The sequence below is a fragment of the Equus asinus genome, chromosome 6 (assembly GCF_041296235.1).
Source record: "Equus asinus isolate D_3611 breed Donkey chromosome 6, EquAss-T2T_v2, whole genome shotgun sequence".
NCBI lineage: Eukaryota > Metazoa > Chordata > Mammalia > Perissodactyla > Equidae > Equus > Equus asinus.
Window position 1 is genome coordinate 19,142,283 of NC_091795.1, and position 12,326 is coordinate 19,154,608.

Consider the following 12,326-nt stretch of genomic DNA (forward strand, 5'->3'; position numbering starts at 1 on the left):
CATATATTGTTGGTGGGAGTGTAAAATGGAACAACCATTTTGAAAAACTGTTTGACAGTTCCTTGCAATATTAAACATAAATCTCCCCTTTAATCCAGCAATTGCATTCCTGGGGATTTACAAAAGAGAAACGGAAACATATGTCCACAAAAAGACTTGTACGTGAATGTTTATGTCAGCTTTATGCATAATAGCCCCAAACCAGAAACAACCCAAATGTTCACCAGTAAGAAATGAGAGGGGGTGGCTGGCCCGGGGGCGCAGCAGTTAAGTTTGCACATTCTGCTTCCGTGGCCCAGGGTTCTCCAGTTCGGATCCCAGGTGCGGACATGGCATCACTTGGCATGCCATGCTGTGGTAGGCATCCCACATATAAAGTGGAGGAAGATGGGCATGGATGTTAGCTCAGGGCCAGTCTTCCTCGGAAAAAAGAGGAGGATTGGCAGCAGATGTTAGCTCAGGGCTAATCTTCCTCAAAAAAAAAAAAAAGAAAAAAAGAAATGAGAGAGGGACGAGCCCCATGGCTGAGTGGTCAAGTTCATGCACTCTGCTTTGGTGGCCCAGGGTTTCACTGGTTCAGATCCTGGGTGCGAACATGACACCGCTTGTCAGCCCACGCTGAGGCAGCATCCCACATAGCACAACCAGAGGCACTGACAACTAGAATATACAACTATGTACTGGGGGGGCTTTGGGGAGAAGAAGAAAAAAAAGAAGATCGGCAACAGATGTTAGCTCAGGTGCCAATCTTTAAAAAAAAAAAAGCCTACGTTTAAAGAAGAAAAAGAAATGAGACAAATTATGGAATATTCATAGATGGAAAACTATTCAGTCGTAGAAAAGAATGAACTGTTGATATAGAAGACAACATAGGTGCCTTATTTACATGAAAGAAGGCAGATATAAAAGAGTACGTACTGTATGATTCTGTTCATATACGTTCAAGAACAGGCAAAGCTGGTGGGTGGTGATAAAAAGAGAACAGTGGCTGCCTGTGGGGGTGGGGACTCTGAAAAGGGGCATTAGGGCACTTTCTGGGGGGAATGGCAATATTCTATAATCTTAATTGGTGTGATGGTTAGTTACACAGGTAGATAATTGACCACAGTTCATACGCTGAAGGTCAGTGCATTTCACTGCATGTAAATTTTACCTTCATAATAAAAAACAATCATGATGCCTGATGCTAGGGGCAGAGTGGAAGCAGGGAGTCCCGCTGGGAAGCTGTTATGGAAGTCCAGGCATACGACGGTGGTGGGAGGTGTCAGAAGTGGCCAGCCTTGGGATCTCTTTTGAGGGAGGGAGGGTCAGGACTGGTTCACCCCGTAGACGAGAGTAGAGAAGGCTCAGACAACTGAATCCTGGAAGCCCATTTATTTTCTTTATGTGTATACTTTACTCTGACCCCTTCTGTTTCTAAAATAATTGGAAGCTAATTATAACAAAGGACATGTATTCAATTAGACAGAGAAGACTTAAATGAAATAGAAAATTGAAACCAGAAAATAGAAGGAGGAAATATGCAAGTTTGACAACAGATACCAGTAAACTAAGACCAGAAACTTCTTTCTGCCCAGTACCCTTGGCTGGGCACCTAACTTGGGCTGCCGAGGGGCTGTGCATGGTCTTTTAAAGTCAGAGGAAAGACAGCTCAGACTAAAGACACCCAAGCAGTGCTGAATCAAGTTGATTTTAGTTGAAGAAGAATATATGCCTTTTAGAGACTCTGGGCTTATAAAATCAAAAATATACATTTTTGCAGAATTTGACTTGAAACAGAATATTGCCCCATAAAGTTCTGCTACATCAAGTGCTCTACAAAGAAATAGGGGTATTTTAGGGAAAACTACCTTCCTTCTGGTTTAGACTGAATTTATTAAGCAGAAATGTGAATAGCAGGGGCATAATTTAGGATAAAATACAAGGTTGGGAATATTATCCATAGATTTATAGAATCATTATCATTCAAAATGACTACAAACTAACGTGCTGATATGGGAATTGAGTTTAGTTTGAATATATCAAGTCTAAATGAAGGCAGCTATTGATAGAGTAGAAACACTGTAAAAATTTATGCTGAAAACACATGTTGATTGTAGATTGATTATTATCAGTATAGACAATGCAGTTATGTTGCCAAATGAATGAGAGGGGAAACTTGTCAATGTTAGACGTTCTTTAATTAGTAGCAATTAATGGATCAGAAATGAAAGAAGGATTGGAGAAGAGAGAGAATTTGTGTGTGGAGGAGATGTTAAAGATAGGTGCCAGGGAGGCAGTCAATCAAATTAAGCCTAGTGTTAGTTCTGGAACTTTCACTTGACTTCTTGAAATGGGCCAGTCCAAATGAATGCTTAAGTCAACATCAGAGGATCCATGGCAAACTCCTAGTGGCATTTCCCGTCAGATCTAATAGCAAAGATGTGAGGAAGGAAAATAATCATCATAAACAGTTTATAATGCTCCAAGATGGCTAAATTTGGGGTCGATTCTTCAGCAAATGGGATTGCAATTTATTTCAAACTGTTGAGTAAAAATGACCACAGTCGAATACTTCTAATGGCAGTCATACTCCTGTATTAACAGTATATGGAGAGAATGAAATAGGCAGAAAACGGTGACCAGTTGGAGATTCTGAGGGTTTTACTTACTCCCGATGGTTTAGGTTTGGCTAAAGCAGAGCAGGTGGTTTAAGGTGAGGAAGGGTCTCTGATGATGATTCCTGGGCATTGTGATATGTTGATGTCAGGTGCTCTCTGGGGACAAGGCTGGTGGTGCAAAATAGGAGTGGACAGGTGATGGAGGCTGGGCCACCCAGGGTGCCGGGGCTTCCTCCGGCTTAGCAATGAGGGGCAGTGAGAGATGGGGGCATGACATCCATATGAGGAGTCTGTAGACCTGGTTTCTGGTCCTTGCTCTGCCACTTGCTAGGTGACCCTGGTTGAACAAGTCACTTGACCTCCCTGAGTCTAGACTTTTCCGTTTGTTACATAGGGTCAGTACTTCCTGTCCTGCTTGGCCTCTCATGGAAGGTGGTTGTGAGGATCCGTGGGAGAGAGGACACATGGGCCTGAAAAAGTCTGCAAATATCTGCTACAGTTGTTTTTTATTATTTGCTGGTGACTAACTCTCCAGTGTGAGCTGGAGCTGGAACCGTGCAATGGTTTCTCCTCAAGCCTGGAGATATTTTAGGAAATAATCAATACAAGATGCGTTGGGTTGGAACCACAGTAAGAGTCATAAATCTTGACAGTCTGCTGTTTGATAAAATTAATAATGCTTGAGAGAAACACTAAAAACTACAGGAGGGGAAAACATAGAGTGTGTTTAGGGAGAAAGCTTAAGCCAGTGTGGAAACTGGGAGTCATTGAGGAAGGTTGGTTATCATCCTGCTGCTGGTGGGCAGTTTACACGCACATACCACATGTATGCATAGGCACAGAGGCACCCACAGGCACACACACACGTATACACACACGTACACACGGCAACAAGCACCAGCTTTTATTGGCTGAGTCTCGGAAGAGACTGGCGAATAAGGAAGGCTAGCATTAATTCCAACAATGGATAATTGCAATCTGTGCACTCAGGGGCCCACCACCTTCTAGGGAAATGCCACCCGCCTCTGAATTTTTAAAAAAGGGACAGTGTTTTTGCCTTGTCTCATTTCTTGCCGATGGAAAAGAGTGGCCTCTGCAGCTCTGGGATTTGTGGCTGCTGTGTACAGGGAGTGAGAAGAGGGCAGTGAAGACGAACCAGGACCTCATGGTTTTTAAGTTATCAGACCCTGAGATGGTCTATGGTTAGAAAGGAAAGTGAAGAATATTGCTTTTCCTGTGTCCAAAATGTTTGGAAACCTCCCCAACCCTCTGTCTTCACATCAAGACTGTGCCTTGGACTTGAGCCAGGCGTTGCCCCTTGGTCGAGCATCAGTGCAGAGAGGCTGCACCGTGTTCTAGGCAGAACCGTGGGGGTGTCCAGCTCCAGTGACCTCGAGGGACGATCTTGGTGAAGACAACGCAAGACCTGAGCGGAGTGTTGGAGCCTGGCCTCCAGGCGAACCCAGTCTACTTTCTATCGTGTGAGAAAAGGCTTTAAACACTTTGTATGTGGCCAGAGACCAGAAGGCCCACGTTAAAAAAGGTTGAAAACATTTACTTCAGTAGAGTGATGATTATTTTTAGTTAAAAAATTGCTTTTATTGTGTTGAATTTATTGTTATAAAAGTAACATATGTTTGTTATAAAAATGTTAATTTGAAAGGTCAGAAACCATAAGCAAACCTTAACATTGGTCTGTCATGTTCTCAGGCAGAGAAAACAAAGAATTTTATCAGCCGAAGCCTTGTCATAGGAGAAGTCCTCTCCACAGCGGACATGGCCACAGGGGTAAAGGTGAGAGGTGCTGGGCATCCACCCTTCATGGCCTGGTACTGGGTTTTGAGTGGCAAGGAGAGAAAAATAGAGGCCTGGAGGTACCAGTCTGTTTACTGGAATAGATGGTTAAGATGGTACACCTTACAACCCATCCCTCCGACTTCCTCTTTAACCATTCTATCCAATCCTGTATTTGTTTTTCCTTTGCTTTTCTGTTTGTTTAGTGTTATTGCATTTGTGTCAATTACTTTTGTTTGTTTCAAATTTTATAAAAACAGTATCAAAATCACTTGCGATTTACTTTCATCACTTAAATGTCATCGCTAAGATTAATCCATATTGTTGCATGCCACTGTATTCGTTTATATTTACTTTTTAAAAAATCTTTTTATTTTGAAATAGAAATGCTCACAGGAAGTTACAAAAATAGTACACAGAGTCACATGAACTCTTTACCCAGTTTCCCTCAGTGGTGGCACGTTATATAGCTGTAAAGCGATATAAAACTAGGAAATCAACATTGGTACAGTACTGTTAACTAGACTACAGACTTTGTTCAGATTTCACTAGTTTTTACATGGCATTCATTGTGTGTTTGTGTGTGTGTGAGTGTGTGTGTGGTTCTATGCAGTTTGGTCCCATTTATAGTTTCACGCAACCACTACCACAATCAAGATAGAAGTCTGTTTTATCACAAAGAAACTTATGGTGCTACTCATTTGCAGTTGCAGCCAGACCTCCCACCCATCGCTGTCCTTTGGCAACCACTAATCTCCATTTCCATGGTTTTGCCATTTTGAGGATGATATATGAATGGAAGTTCATTCATTTTTGACTCCTGTGTAATGTTTGACTACTGTGAAATATTACTGTGTAATGTTTCCACATCACTTGGCGTTCCTAGACTTTTCCATTTTTGCTGATTAAGTGGGTATATAAAGGCATCATACTGTGGGCTTGCTTTGTGTGTCCCAGCTCTCCAAGGATGGTAAACAGAATAGTGTGGAGGGCATGATTGCCATGGCCTGTCGTGTACCCTAGGTCTCCTAACAGAAGGGCATTCATATGGCCCTGTACATGCCCTCTCTTCCCTCCCTGGACACCACTTGGCCTTAAAGTAAGTTCCTGCATCCAAACATCCAGTCCTGATGTCCCCAGAGGGGAGAAATTATAATTAGAGCATGAAGAGAGAACTATCAGACAAGAAGCCAGGTCAATCGTTGGTGGGTCCAAGATGGTAGTTATTTCTGTTTGCAGTGTAGACATTTAAAAATGGGTAAAAATTAAAGAAAAAAATCTGTGAGTGCAATCCTGTGGTGAGGGTACCCACAGTTAGATCCTTCAGGGGAGAATGGCTTCTCTGTGACTTCAGCCAGGCAGGGTCTCTTGCCTCCTGGATGGGTTCGCTGTGGCTTCCAGAGAGAAGAAAGTCAACTGAGATGCATCGGATAATCCCCGTCTCAGAAACACGAGAGGATCCTGGGCTAGACTCATGATCCTCAGTTTGTGCTTTCACCATCTTGCCCCACACCTGCCTTCTCTTCAGCAGGCCCCTGGTGGGGTGTGGCCATGGGGAAGTCTCCACCGGGGGTTCCAGCTCTCTGGAGCCCTCTGCTCTGCATCTCCAGAGTTTTGCACAGAGCCTAGTGCATAGAGCTGCACGGGGAATGTTTGAATGAATGAGGGACGGGCAACCAGTGGTTTAAAGCGGACTTAAGACATGTTTCAACCAATCACAATGTGTGGACCTTATTTAGATCCTGGTTCAAATGACAAACTAAAAAGAAAAATTGCCAGCTGGGGAAATCTGAACATTGGCTATTTGACAATATTAAAGAATTGTTATATTTTTAGGTGGGATATTTTAGGCTTGTGTTTTTAAAAAGAGCCTTTATCTTTTACAGATGTATAGGAGATATTTACGGGTGAAATGGTAGGATGTCTGGGATAAACTTCAAGATTACCTGAGGTGTAGAATGGGAAAGCGAATTGGGGCAAAGATGAAGCCCATGATGGCCGTCATAGAGTTCCTTATACTCTTCTATTTTGTTTGAAACTTTCCGCAATAAAAACATTTAAAAAAGTTTTACTCCTGAATATCTTAGCAGGAAATTTGAATAGATTTAAAGAAACAGATCTTTAAAAATTTTTCTCTGATCACATCATTCCTCTGCTTAAAGCCCCTTCCCATTATGCTTTAGAAAAACCCTCCAATTCTTCTTCTTCTTCTTCTTTTTTGCTGAGGAAGATTAGCCTTGAGCTAACGTCTGTGCCGGTCTTCCTCCACTTTCTATGTGGGATGCTGCTACAGCACGGCTGATGAGTGGTACACCCAGATCCAAACCCGTGAACCTGGGCTGCCAAAGCAGAGCACGCTGAACTTAACCACTATGCCACAGGGCCAGCCCCAAGAAAAACTCTCCAATTCTCGATGTGCCCACTGGTCCTGTGTGGTCTGGCCCTACTCACCTCTCTGGATCCCGTCTACACTGCTTTGTCCTCCTCCCCAGGAGATCTGCCATATGGGCCTTCTTTCGGTTCCTCTCATCCACCTCTGGACCACTCCACAACAGTCCCCTCCCTCACCTGGCCGACACCTGCTCATTCTTCAAGTCCCAGCTCAAGTTTCCTCCCCTCGGGGAAGCCTCCCTCGGGCCTGCAATTTAAATCCCATCTGCGTGTTGTCATCTGCCTCTGTGCCTTACAGTTGTCTGTCCTAGTGTGTACCCCTTCTAAATTGATGTGTTTATTCATGCGTCTCATTACTGTGTGCGTCTCATTACCACTAGATGGCAAACTCCTTGGAGACTGTCACCCCCTACTTTCTTGGTATTTAGTAAGTGTCAGGACACGAGTGTTAAATGAAAGCATAGAATCAGAACAGTATGGCAGTTACTCAAAACGTTAGGTGCAGAATTTACCATATGACCCAGCAATTTCATTCCTAGGTATATACCCCAAAGAACTGAAAACAAGGACTCAAACATACTTGTAGGCCAACGTTCATTGCAGCATCATTCACAAAGCTAAAAGGAGCAAACAAACGAAGTTGTCCATCAACAGATGGATGGATAAAGCAAATGTGGTATATACATATGATGGAATATTATTCAGCTACAAAAGGGAGGAAATTATGGTACGTGTTACAAGATGGATAAACTCTGAAAACATGATGCTAAGTCAAATAAGCCAGACACAAAAAGACAATTATTGTATGAGTCCAGTTATATAAAATTTCTAGACTAGGCAAATTCATCGAGACAGAAAGTAGATTATGGGTTGCCAGAGGCTGGGAGAAGAGGCTAACGGGGAGTTACTGCTTAATGGATACGGAGTTTCTGTTTGGGGTGATGAAAAAGTTTTGGAAATGGATAGTGGTGATGGTTGCACAACACTGTGAATGTACTTAATGCCACTGAATTGAACACTTAAAAATGGCTAAGATGGCAAATACGTAATTTGTATTGTACCACAATACAAAAAAAAACTTTGAAAATTTAACAAAAATTATTATTAACCCTGTTTGCTTTCCCACGCATCAGTCATTGCGGGGGATTTTTTTCCCTTGTGCTTGAATATCCTGGACTGTTAGAAGAGTGTGTAGACTGTGCTCCTGAGGTCAGCCCAGGAGGGCGTGGCTGTCTCTCCTGTTGGCTGTGGAGGGAGAGGTCCAGGGAGGGGATGTGGTGCGCTGGGAACAGTTGCTATGAGCTCTGGCTGGTCAGGGCATCCCCAGATGTCACTGCCAGCCCAAGAGTAGCCAGTGACCTCTGTTGGCTCTCCTTTTGTACCTTCACATGGGCTGGCTGTCAACCTGAGGAGGGGGCGTCAACATCAATTTGTCAAAGTCCCCTGCACCCCGCAGACCTTGGGTCCTTTTTCTCTCTCCCTCCAGGTGTGTGTTTTCCAAAGGCTCGGGGTGTCCCTGGGCGCTTTGCACAAATGCAGTTGTACTCACACAGTGAAGTGCAGGCTGGGCGGGGACTGGCTCTGAGAGCGGCTCACCGCCAGGGGGCGGGAGAGTGAGAGAGGTGCAGGGGGAGAGACTTTCCTGAGGCCTTTGAGTCCCCATTCTAGCTTGGGAGCCAGCCCAAGGTCTTCTGCCCAAAACGCTGATGCAGCCTGGAGGGACTCTAAGGCCGGAAGAGATGTGACATGCTTCCTTTTCTTCTTCCCCATGGCTGTTCCCTTTTTTCCTTATTTGAACCATCTTACTATCTGTCTTAGTTTGCTTGGGCTGCATTAAACAACAGAAATTTATTTTCTCACAGTTCTGGAGGCTGGGAAATCCTAGATCAAGGTGCCAGCAGATTCAGTTCCTGTTGAGGACCCTCTTACTGTAGATGGCCCCACCCTCATGACCTCACCTAAACCTAATTACCTCCCAAGGCCACCCCCTCCAACTACCATCACAGTGGGGTTAGGGCTTCAGCATATAAATTTTGGGGAACAAAATTCAGTCCATAGCACCGCCCCTTCTGGGCTCACCATTGTCTCAGAAAACACATCAGTGCCTCAGTGTATCCCATTTGCTCTTGGAATGAAAAGAACCTGAATGCACTTGAAGCTTCTTTAGGAGACCCGCTGTCAGGATGTTGTGTAGGAAGGACCTGGCCTATCACAGCGGACGCATGAGAGATCTTGCTGTCCAACTCGGCGGGGAGACAGTTAGAATGATGTGGGTTCACGTTCAGTATCTAGGATTCTTCAGTCACAGTTCTGGCATGTTCCTTTTACTCATGATGCTGAGTGACCTTATGTTTCTCTTCATGAAGATGGCACTGCTAATGCCCATTCATAGGCTGTGATCAGATTTAAGTCAATGATGCCTGTGAGGAGCTCCATGCCATGCCTGGCATGCAGCAGGGGCTTGGTGAGTGGTGGGGGCTGTAACCACTAAGATGTGGCCCTGAGCCCTCCCCAGTGGTCTTCCAGGTAGTGGCTCAGTTGGTGGACTGAGGTGAAATCAACCTGGGTTCCACCAGCTTCCCCGGCCACTGTACGATGTCTGTCTTTCTAGTCATCATTTGGAAGTTAAGAGGCCCTGCCGGAGGCCCCAGCCTTAGGCCCCTTCAGCCTGTCCTGGCTGCAGTTCCCGGCCCCCAGGAAGCCCCGGCTGTGGCCTCTGGAGGCTGCCAGCCCTCCCTGGGCGTGTTGTGGTCATGACCTCAGGTGCCCGATGCTGTAGCTGTCCTTTTTCTCTTCTGGATTAGTGAGAAGGGAGAGAAAGAGCTTTCCCAAACTAACAGTTCGAGGTGTGCACATATTTAGAGTTTTCGTTAGGTATCCTCCCTGTTTGTTCTTCCTTGCCACTAACTTTCCCAGTCTCTCTCAGAACAGACAGACCTCTTTGTCCTGTGCCCTGAGGTGGGCTGGGGGCCAGGCCGCTCCTTGGACAGAATGACAGCAGTGGACACAGCGCCCTCTCAGGAGGACATGTTGCGCTGCTCCCTTGTAATGGATTGATGCCCTTCTTCATTCAGTCTCAGCATCCCTGTCTTAGCGAATCCGTCCGCTCCTCCCTGGCTCCTCCTGCAAGTTTCCCCCGTACAGATAATGGGCCTCCATCCATCCGGCACTCAGGCCCAAGACCCAGGTGTCACCTGGAGTCCTCTCTTGTCCTCGCTTCCCAAGTCCACCCATCAGCTCTGTCTCCAGAATCTACCCTGAATCCTTCTTCTTGTCGTCTGCTTCACTGCAGTCTGACTCACCTGCTCACCCTGGTGGTCGCTCGCTGGGTGCCTCCTTCCTATGCCTGGGCGAGGGAGGGTCCATGCTTCTCACAGGAGGCCCCCGCTGAATGGCCAGGGAGTCAGCTGCTTAGAGCCATCCGGGTGCTCCTGTTTAGTCAACTTACCTGCTATTCAGGGGACGTGGCTTTGACAACACGCTGGCCAGCACATGGGGAAAGAGCCCACATTTTAACTGGCTGTGTGGGTTGAGTCCTGCAGACTTCTGTTAACTGCTGAAGTTTTCTGCAAACCTACAGGTTTCACTCCCCCAGCCCAGTGCTCCTACTGAGAGCATTTAGTGAATGGAGCTTTCAAAATGTGCAGGAAACACTCTGATTTTCCCCCCCCTTTCCAAAGAGGAGGAAAGGATTTAAAACCTAGAAAAGGAATATATTGTGAAGAGCACATTAGCCACCAGTCAAAGAGATTTAGGGGTGGAAAATTCAATCTCTTTTAGTTTCAAAAAAATATTTTTCTTTAACTCGATTTCCAAGGTGGTTTAGGGAAAAAATATCACTGTTTGGATGGATGCCATTTTCCCAGGTTGGAATCAGTACTGCAAGATGCAGGGTCCACGATGATTCTGTGGAGAGGGGTGCTGAGAAAGCAGGACATCAAGCATCTTCCGAGGATGCTTTATGATTCTCCAAACGAAAAGCACTGCGTCTATCAGATGTGACTAATGAAATCCATCAGTTACGATGGCAGAGCGTTTCAGCTGGTCAAGCAGTTGGGGTCGATGGAACGCCAGTCGATGAAGGCTCGGCAGTCAGCGCCAGGCTGGTCACACGCGTGTGGTGCCGGGACTGGTTCTTGCCAGGGGCTGATGACAGTTCTCAGATGGAAGGATGTGAAGATGCCTTTCCTGCCACTTCTCTGCCAGGTCTTCCTCGGGATCAGTGTGTCTGCTAGGGCTCATTCGATTGCAGTGATTCTGAAAAGAAGGGGCGTCTATTGGCTGCTGTAACTGAAGAGTCCAGGGGGTGGCAGGCTTCAAGTGTGAGTGTGTGGGACCCGAGTTCTCTTATCTCTCGTCTCTGTTTCCTTCTCCCCACCTTCACCCCTGTGTGTTGGCTTCACTCACCAGCTCTTGTGATGGCGAGAGCAGCCAGCAGCACCAGGCCCCCATTCCTCCAGGTTCTACTGCATCCAAAAAGACAGAGCTTCTTTTCCTCAGGAGCTTACCCACTCTGATTGTACCCACCCAGATCACAGATCCATCCCTCCATCCGTCATCCCTATGGTGATGATACTATGCAGATCAGTCAGCCCTGGGCCCCAGGCTCATCCTAAAGCTGGGATGGAGGTTAACATCAGCCACAAACCATTTGGACTGATTCTGGAGGAGGAGGGCTTCCCAGAGGAAAACTGGGGCTGTGTGGCTCGGAGGGGGTGAAGGGGTGCTGACCTGCAGATGCAGCCAATGTCGTCCGCTTGATCTCTCTGTCTTTGCAATCAGTCTCCTGTTCCCTTCAAATGCCCCACTGAAGTCTGCCTTCTCCTCTTCCTTCTCTTTTTCCTGCTCTTCTTTCTCCTTGTCAGCAACACTTTTCCAGGGTTGATAAAAGACCAGACAAAGTGTTTGGCAGTTGACCCTCACTGAGTTCTTGCAGCAACCTTATGAAGTGCTATTAGGCATTAGGCAGCTTGAGATTGAACCCCAGCCCTGACCACTTTCTCAGGGTGAAACCTTGGGCACGTCACTTTCCCCTCTGAACCTCGGTGTCCTCATCTGTCAAGTGGAGGGTGATGATGTCTTCTTCCCTGGGTTGTCGTGAGACTCAATGAGCTTGTGTGTATGGAGCTCAATTCTTGGAAGGCTTGAGTGCTCAGTAAGTGGGAGTGCTCATCATTCACTCCATTTCTAAGACGTGGAAACTGAGGCTACTATGTCATTTGCTCAAGGTCCCACAGCCAGTGGGTAGCTGAACTGGGATTTGAGCCCCGGCTGAGTGCCTGCTCGTTTTGCAGCATCACTTCTTCCGTCAGCCTTCGTGTGTGCCGTTTCTTATGACAGGACTCATCTCTGCAGACTGTGGTCGGCACCTGGATCATCTACGTTTCAGGCCCTAAGCTAGATCCTGAGCAGATAAGGCGGAATGAAAGTTCGGAACGGTCATTTGATGGGGTGCACTGGGCAGCTCCGAGGATGGAGGACTGACTCCATCCAAGAGAGGGAACATGAGCCATGTGTGCAGAGAGGAACTGGAGCTTGACA

The 12,326-nt window shown here is 46.2% G+C and overlaps 1 protein-coding gene across 9 annotated transcripts in view; it reads left to right on the plus strand.

Moving 5' to 3' along the window:
* ACOXL (acyl-CoA oxidase like) overlaps positions 1–12,326 on the plus strand; it is a 359,669-nt gene that overhangs the window by 46,088 nt on the left and 301,255 nt on the right. For 5 of the 9 annotated variants that reach the window (XM_044772863.2, XM_070511750.1, XM_070511749.1 and 2 more), the window contains exon 3: positions 4,311–4,394. The exons of the other annotated variants lie outside the window; for them this stretch is intronic. In XM_044772863.2, coding sequence (XP_044628798.1) covers positions 4,311–4,394 — 84 coding nt within the window. The remainder of the gene's footprint in view (positions 1–4,310; positions 4,395–12,326) is intronic. 9 annotated transcript variants of the gene reach the window in all.